This window comes from Euphorbia lathyris, chromosome 1 (assembly GCF_963576675.1).
Source record: "Euphorbia lathyris chromosome 1, ddEupLath1.1, whole genome shotgun sequence".
NCBI lineage: Eukaryota > Viridiplantae > Streptophyta > Magnoliopsida > Malpighiales > Euphorbiaceae > Euphorbia > Euphorbia lathyris.
The window spans coordinates 43,380,356-43,389,320 of NC_088910.1; the positions used below are offsets into that span (position 1 = coordinate 43,380,356).

Consider the following 8,965-nt stretch of genomic DNA (forward strand, 5'->3'; position numbering starts at 1 on the left):
AAATAGAGCACATCTCACTACCCCTATACCGCATAAAATAACTAACTATACCCTCTTAACTCATTATCACATTCTCAATCAAAGGCACACTTCATATACTTGCCACATTGAAAATGAAACAAAATCTAAACAGTTCCAATAAACAAGTAGACATAGGCTGCTTACTGAAATATAAATGGCAAGAATCAGAAATTAAATTGATGCATAATGTGTAATGAAACTCACCATGGGCACTACAATCCTGTCATAGCCTGTTCGTGATAAAAATGTATAAGAGAGAAGACCAATGCTTTGAGTCAAGGTGCTGTTCATTAAACAAATAAGATAAGAAGCTTAAGTGGCATCATATTGCACAGCAATACCATATACCAATACAAGAAAAGTTGAGCACAATTTGTCATTGATCTGTCCACAGAACTATTGCTTATTTGATTGGAATCGGATCACCAATTTATCTAACCCATCAAACAATGCTGTCAAGCAAAGCAACAAAGCAATCTCGGCAGTGAGAGATAATAATGGCAGATTTCATACCAAAAACAATGTTAAGTTTCAGAGTCAGAAAATTTTCTTGAATAAAACATTCCACAAGACGGTTAAACTAGCCATGCAAGGTCTTACAATTTGCTTCTCAGCTTGAACGACAGAAAATCAAGCACACAATGAAAGAAGCATTAAAAAGTTTCTGTTGTTACTTTTTCAAAGATCAATCTAGAACCTTAGCTCCTAAAAACCTTAAATTCAAAGCAACATTCCAAAAACTCAAAAAGTACTGACACTGACACAATCACACTGAACGCTGGAAGACGGTGTTCTATTAACCAAGAAGCATAAAGCATATAGATGGCAAACAAATAAATAAATAACAACAGCACCAGCTTGTCCCACAAAAGTAAAAGACAATATAAACTCTTAGATATGCAGGCATCATATGCACTCAGATTATCCATAAAGCCAGAAAGAAAGAAACCAAACAAATACAAAACAAGTTATTATGGAAACAAAAGACCAACATCTAAGCAAAAAGTTAACTTCTGAATTTGTTTTACAGAAGACGAAGATAAATTGCAAACAAGGAATGAGTAAAAAATTGAACACGAGGAACATTCATAAAAAGTAACAATAACTATAAGAAAATTCCCTTAAATTTTTCCCATCCAAATATTCCTCTCATTAAATATTAATAATAAGATATTGGCACAATTCTGGAAGCTATAAACACTCATATAGATTTCAGTATTGCAGCCAAACCTATTGCTTAAATGGCGACTGAAGACAATCACATCTGCCCCAAGTCTCATGGTGCTGGTCTTAAAGCCATTACCATCTGAAAGACCAATAATTAGTCCATAAGTATGAAAAGGGGTAATATAACTTACAGATCTCGAAAAAGATCCTTACATTGTCCTATAGTTGATTTAGATTTTTTATCTGAATATCCAAAACTCATACAATGTCGCATTGCTTCCGGATCCATTCCGCCACCGTCATCTGGATGCAAGTTCGAGTTTTTGGACCAAGATTTAGGTATTTTCTTTTCATTATGTATATAAATTTATATCAATAAAAAAAATCTCAGTATAAAACTTCAAATACCTTGGATTAACAATGTTGGACTTCCATCTCTTGGATTTGAAATTTTATCTACAATGACAAAAGTGGCTCCATTTTGGATCTATTCAATTCAATACAGAGAATAGGGAAATGGATAGAAATGCCATCAGCAACAATATACACATATAAAAAGATAAAAGACTATAATACACTTAACCAGACAGTGTAGCCAAAATATGTACAAGGCCTTAAATGCAATAAAACTTGTCTAAGGGTCTATTTGGTTCAGCCGTCGAATGCAACTAAAAGTTGATAACTATCAAAGATAGCTGGTAGCAGATAGTTGATTGATAATAGTATTTGGTAAAATTATAATTTATACATGACTAATTTGGGCATATATGATATCTATATGAGCAAAAATTAACATAATGATTAACCATTCAATTTTTTTACTAAAAAAATCACATTTTTCTATCCTTAAAAGAGTATAGTGGTTAAATGAGGGGGGAAGAGTTGCAAGAACATCACAATACCCATAATATCAAAATCTATCATCAAAGGAAAAAACAACTCGTCATATGCAAAGCCCACCAAATAAATTCGTTGTAGAACTTATAAATCTAGAAATCACAGTACATGAGTTCGATGTTACAATGGCAACTAACATTCCAAAAGCAACCCGAGAACTGTAAATAAGGGAACAAAACTACTTGCTAAAAGTCACAAAAATTCTGCTGGTGAGAAACAGGAAGTGTAAATCAGCTCACAGCATCTGTTCTAAAAATTTCATCAAGCACCTATAGAGCAGTTGTTTGCTCCAAACAGGTGAAACAAAAACCCCTAAATTTGTATTCTAACTTTGAAAAAAGGAAAGCTATACAGATTCAAACTATTGATATACCATTCCAAATACTGAAAATTAATCAAAGCTACTCAGACTTGAACATATAAATGTTTCTTTCTACATAAAAAAAAAATCCTTCTATACTAAAGCATCACAAGTCCTCAAAGTTTTTGAACATGTTTCTCAACCCCCAATGCTGACTATTATATGTCATAACAAATAACTTATCAACTAGATACCGAACATATATAGTTATCATTGCACTTCATTATTTTGCACATCTTATGCTCAACAAATGATTGACTCACAATCCCTTTATATGACAAAGACTAGATATTGGAAATACATGCATTGCAAAATCTTTAAACCATGTAAAATATTGTTTCATTTACTTTAGGATATAAACCCTTGACTTTAGTATGCTCCTTATATAACTTCAGTTTTTTTTTTTTTGGTGGGGGGTGTCAGTAAATTAATTTGAAGTTACCTCATCAACTGCGTTATCAAGCAATTCTGCTATTGCTGCAAACATGGTGTATAAGATAGTAATTAATACACCGATAGCAAGTTAAATTCATCAGCAAAAAGTACATAAAATGGAACCAACATTAACATTACGAGTTCGTACCACCGAAAGCCCATTGATGTGAAGTGGCATTTGAATGAAGAAACATAGGGTGGACATGGAGATAACTTTTTCCATCTGTAATCCCCAGAATAAAATAAACTTTTTTATACTTTCAAGAGAAAAAAAGATATGAAATGAAACAATAGATCAAGCATCAATAAACATTCACAAGTTCATATGAATTCAACAAGCATTATCATTGGGAAAGAAAGAAATAAAACTCAAAATTCCTTATGGTTTTTCAATACTACATTAATTGCTTTAAACCCAATTATTTTGCTGATCCTTAAGATTGCAAACAAACCAAACTGCTCAGAAGCTATTTGGACATCATATTTTTAAATACCCATCCAATTGCCTATTAATTCCTGAACTTATCACTTAACAAAAACATTAAACCTTCAATATGGCTAATTACAAAGCAAAGTTTTTGGTAAGAAGTTGCTAGCAATGGCTTTGGATATAATAAATTTCCATCACAGGTCAATATTTCTTTCTACTAATATCCTACTACATGCTATAATTTCTCCACAGTATGTTGCATAGCATATATCAAAATTACAAATATTACATCACCAGCAATTATGTAAGGGTCATTTATGACCCAACCAAAAACTACAGAAACTAACTGTGACCAAATTGAAATTCAAGAACCAAATGTGCATATTGAGCCATGTTCAGGGACCAAACTATGAATTTTGCCAAAATCTTCTAAAAATGCAAATTTTATATCAGAAGTCATTGCTAAGTTCAGCTTTAGCCATGCTTCAAGCCAATTCTACAAAGCATCCTCAACAGGCCATTAGTTTAGTTCAATGGACTTGCAACATAATATTTTCAATCATTTCAAACATAAAGATGGAGGACATATTTTGAACGGTGGCCTTGGAAGCAAGAGTGTCAATGTAGTTCCCAGCTTTCCAAAATTGACGACAGAGTGGTGCTGGACATATGGTTGTTTCAGAACACACACCAGTGTCATCCACATGAGATTGTCCTTGCTCCAACATACTAGAGGCACTACTTTCTTCAAATTCTTGTCTTTCCAGTTGGATTATGGACCTTTTATGCTTGGCTAGCGCGAGATTCTCAATATTTTTCTTCTGAATCCCACCCTCTGACTCCAATTTAACAACTTCCATTTCACCTTTTCCAATCCCAGTATCACTACATAAATACAACATAGCGATGATGAACAATAAATCATACATTATTATTTTTAGATTTTAAGCAAAATTAAAATTTAAGGAACATTTTGGAACCATAGCATTTTGGAGCTTTCATTAAAAGCTCCTTTTTAACGTTTTTTTTTTTATAGAAACCATAGCATTTCCGAAGCTAAACGTTGTTCCAAAAAGCTGTTCCTTAAATTTTAGATTTCAACCTAACCAAACACATTCATAAGAGTTAGGTGTTGTTTAGTAAAACTGAAAATTAAGTGCTGAAAAAATAAGCAGCGAGTGTTCAATATTATAAGTGTTAAAAGTATTAAATGATATAACAGTTTTATAAATATAAAAAATAAGTATTATATACAAAAATATCAGTTGTTAATGTTCAACTTAAAATTTTGAGTTAAATATTTTGACTATTAAAATAAGTGATTGTTAACTTAACTAAATAATTTAAGTGGTTAAAGAACTGCAGTTACTAAACAGACTCAAAAGAAACAAGTGTAAGTGATATTTTTATTTATCAAACACGGCCTTAATACACTTAATTTGTTGAGCTTCCTACGTGAATATCATAACTAACTATAAAATTACAACTAAATCAGATTATCAAACTTTATTCTGAATATGTCATTATATTCTATAAATAACAAATAAAGTATGTTTTTACACCCTAATTTAAAAATTATAAACTTCAATTCATAAATCCTAAACCCTAGACAATATATTCTAAACCCCTAATTTATAAACTCTAATTCTTAAAATAAAAAAATGATTTTATCAGTTTGACATAATTCAAAATTATGACTTGAAATAATTTTAGATAGTTTTTTAAAAGTGAATTTATATATAATTTTCATAATTTGTTTTGTTTGAAAGGTTCATAAGAGAATGGTAAATAAAGAAAACTACTAAAGTGTTATAAATGGAATGAAGGGTTGTGATTTGAGCGGGAAAAAGAAAAGGTAACATTGATATTAAAGAAATTAATAACAGTAATTTTGTAAATTAACTATTATTACTTTCTTAAACCCCGAATTAAGAACTGTAAGAAATTGAAGGGGTAAGGTATATTCAGTGATGTTTGAAAAATATCACTGAATTATATTTTGTGTTAATAAATTTAGGGAAAATTACAAAACTGGGTCAAATGGAAGGCCCATTTACATATTAAACCCATTTACTAATTCTACTACATATCTAGACTGATTTTGTGTGACTTTCCAAAAATACCCCTGACCTTCCCACGTTCGCCGCTCCCTCTATTCTCCTTGGTTATGCGAAAAGTTGCTCCAGCATTAATGATTTCAAGACTTTTGATCTTCCTTTCTTCCTTTAAATTGCACGAAATCTGCACCATTTAGTCAAAATCATAATGAATTTCTCTTTTTCATCTCTTCATCTCTTAATTCTGCAACTTCCCAACCCTAGAAAACGAGTAAATGGTTTTTCATCTTCCTGTTCGTTACTTGGTTTCTTTCTTCTTGTTACCATCAAAGAAATGGTTTGTCTACGTTATTTCCTTCGTTCTTCCCATGTTATCATATTGTTATTGTCGCTTTTGGGGGTGAAAGGAGCGAAAAATGTAAGTATCTGTTTTTTTTTCTGCGTTTTTTCATGAATTCACTTCGCAATCGATGGTTTCGCTAAGCTTTGCGAAGAGAACGAACCTGGAAAGTGATGATCTACTTCGTGAATTGATGATTTCGCGAAGTTCTGCGAAGAGAAAGAGTCTGAAACGTATGGATCTACCTCGCGAAGTCTGCGAATAGATCCTCACGTTTCAGACCTCGCAGACTTCGCGAAAGCATCGATATGCGATGTAGATAGTCACATTTCAGACGTCGCAGACTTCGCGAAAAAATCGATATGCGGAGTAAAATCACCTCTTCCCCTGCAAATTTACATTCGCATGTTTTGCTAATTGTCATTTCGCGAAGCCAAAATCGTCCTTTTTCATAACTAACACGTTTAATTTTTTCTGTAGATGGTTGAATACGTAACATCCCTTTCTGGAAGGCGGCGTACTGGGCTGCAGGGGAGATGATTTTCCTTCCTGTATAGGGATGAACTTCCCCAAGATTGACACATTCACTCCTAAAATGATTTGTTAGGAGAGGTTGTGTCAATCTCGGGGTGCACCATGGGACACGTCCATCCCATGGTGCCAATCTTCAAAGTGGACCTAACTTAATCCGGTGCCAAGATTACTCATTCGTTTCAAAATTGGTACCGAATTAGTTAGTTTCACTTTAAAATGATTGGTTAGTAGAGTTCATTGTGGCAATCTTGTTGTAAATTTTGATAATGTTATGATTTGAATGTTGTTATTGTGGCAATCTTGTTGTAAATTTTGATAATGTTATGATTTTAATGTTCGAATCCGTTGTTGTTTGCCAATTTTTGTTATATACTACTTCGCTTATTAGCTTCAAATCATATCCAGCATTCGCATATGCGAACTAAATTCATCAAGCAAAACAAACTTCAGCTTCGCAGGCTTCGCATATGCGAACTAAATTCATTAAGTAAATTAAAACATTAACTTCGCAGGCTTCATATGGGTGAATATGCGAAGTCAGACGGGATGGGGCGAGCTCCGCGTAAATATTAAGGGTATTTTTGGAAAGTCACACAAAATCAGTCTAGATATGTAGTAGAATTAGTAAATGGGCCTCCCATTTGACCCAGTTTTGTAATTTTCCCATAAATTTATTCAACTTTTCTTTTATTTCAATAGTTAGTCCAACCAATTAAAATAGACAAAATTACCAAAATACTGAAGTGACGGCCACACTGAAAAATACTAGCTTTTATATATGACATGACAATAACGTGACGGCAAACAATTATTTACTTAAAATTGACCCTAAATTTTTTTGTGAGGCGCAGATTTGACCCTAACGTACAAAATGGTCCAAATTTAACCTTAACATTTTCAAGTAAGATCAATTTTAACACTATATTACCAAATATTTGAAAAGGCTGATTTGATTGTTATTCAACTGTCATATTGGACATTCCAAAAATCAATTACGTCTAAAATTTTTAATGTCTCACTAACAGAGTTACAAATAACTTATTAAAATACTAACAACTAAGCACATACAAGTTAATCACAAATTTTCTTGTTAAGGTGTCTAAAATGTTTACTATGTTACTAATATAATTACAAATGACCAATAAAAAATATAATAAACTGTTTTTAGTTTATCAACAAACTCAAACTTGTTTAGAAAGTTATATGCGATAGTTAGATAACTGTCAAACCAATTTTTCCAAATTTTTTATAATATAAGATTAAAATGGATCTTGAATGGAAACGTAGAGTTTAATTTGTAATACATAAGAGTGATTTTTTTTCAACATAGTTGTCATGTCACTATTTCAATAATTCTTTTTATGTGTGAATTAAGGAGAGTGACTTTATTGAAATAAAAATGAAAGTTCAATACTTTATTAAAAAAAAATTACATTACCTTTTTGAAATAAACCCCAAACTTCAGTACCATAAGTGCAATTTATCCAAGAAACTCAATGCCACTATTCTTGAAGAACTTGGAGTCTGGCCTTCTTTTCGCACTATTACGAATATGAATATAATGGGAAAAATTGGATTCAATTGTCAACCGAAATTGAAGATATTTCATCGAAACAAAAAATTATTATTAACTTTTGAGATAATATATCAGAATAACTTCAAGATTTTTGGAAAAAAACTAATTTAGCATCCACTTACGGTTCCAACATTTATGAAATAACGCAATTGAAGGTCTTAGTAACAGAAATTGACACATCAAAGGTTGATAAAATTAACCCCTCTACATCTAGGCGCTACATCATACTTCCACCTGATCCACGTGGCATGACATATAGTCTAAAAAAGGAACACATGCAAAGCATATGACTTCTTTAATTCCAAAGCCCTTCCTTCAAAAACGCAATTTCCACCTCTGATGTGGTGCCAAGTTATGAAGGGATTAACGGAATAACTAGCATATGTGTTAATTTTTGTTAATGAAACATTTAATTGCATCATTTGATAAATGTTGAAACTGAAATTTTACTATTTTATGTAAAAACTAAATTAACTCTTTCTAAAAAAAACTACTTTTATTTTGTTACATTATCTCTTCCTTCCAAGGTTTAATAAGCTCCTTGTTTGGGAGTAAGTTAGAAAAGCACCTTGTTTTTTGTTTCGAAGGAAGTTAGAAGAGTTCAATGAAGTGATAACATTTTACTCACATTAACGGATAAATTACATCTATAACCATTGAACTTTACCTATTTTAACATTGTGGCCACTGAATTTCAATTCTTAATAGTATGATCACTAAACTTTACACTTTTTAATACCGATAGCCACTTAACTTTAACTAACTCCTTAATATGATCGTTAAGAGCATCTCCAATAGAGCATGTTTGGAAGAGTGCTTGGTGACGTGGCAATTACTTGAAATTTTCAAACAAGGTTGCCACTTTTTAGTAACCTTCTAGCAAGGGTACTTACCCTTTTTTTTAATATAAATATATAATTTAGTTGCATACTATCAGTCCATTTTTATGACAACATTTATGATGAAAATAAATTACATAGAAAATAATGGTTTGTGGAGTCATTGTGATAATTTTTAAAGTTGTTTACTATTAGAGTGTTTTTTAATAAAAGTTGTCAAAATTGATATGGATGAGTTAAAAAATAAAATATTATATTTTAACATTATGTGTTGTGATGAAGCTCTTAGCCTAGTGTTTGGGAGCATA

General features: G+C 31.7%; 1 protein-coding gene across 1 annotated transcript in view; it reads right to left on the reverse strand.

Annotated features, from left to right (window-relative positions):
• The window catches only part of LOC136217885 (protein MICRORCHIDIA 6-like), a 28,648-nt gene extending 24,307 nt beyond the window's left edge, over positions 1–4,341 (reverse strand). Inside the window, exons 1-7 of the mRNA XM_066004577.1 lie at positions 3,903–4,341; positions 3,030–3,106; positions 2,889–2,923; positions 1,597–1,675; positions 1,402–1,491; positions 1,252–1,327; positions 226–304 (exon numbers count right to left, since the gene is read on the reverse strand). Of these exons, the coding sequence (XP_065860649.1) occupies positions 226–304; positions 1,252–1,327; positions 1,402–1,491; positions 1,597–1,675; positions 2,889–2,923; positions 3,030–3,106; positions 3,903–4,240 (774 nt within the window). The 5' untranslated portion in view covers positions 4,241–4,341. The remainder of the gene's footprint in view (positions 1–225; positions 305–1,251; positions 1,328–1,401; positions 1,492–1,596; positions 1,676–2,888; positions 2,924–3,029; positions 3,107–3,902) is intronic.
• Between the last annotated feature and the right edge of the window lie 4,624 nt (positions 4,342–8,965).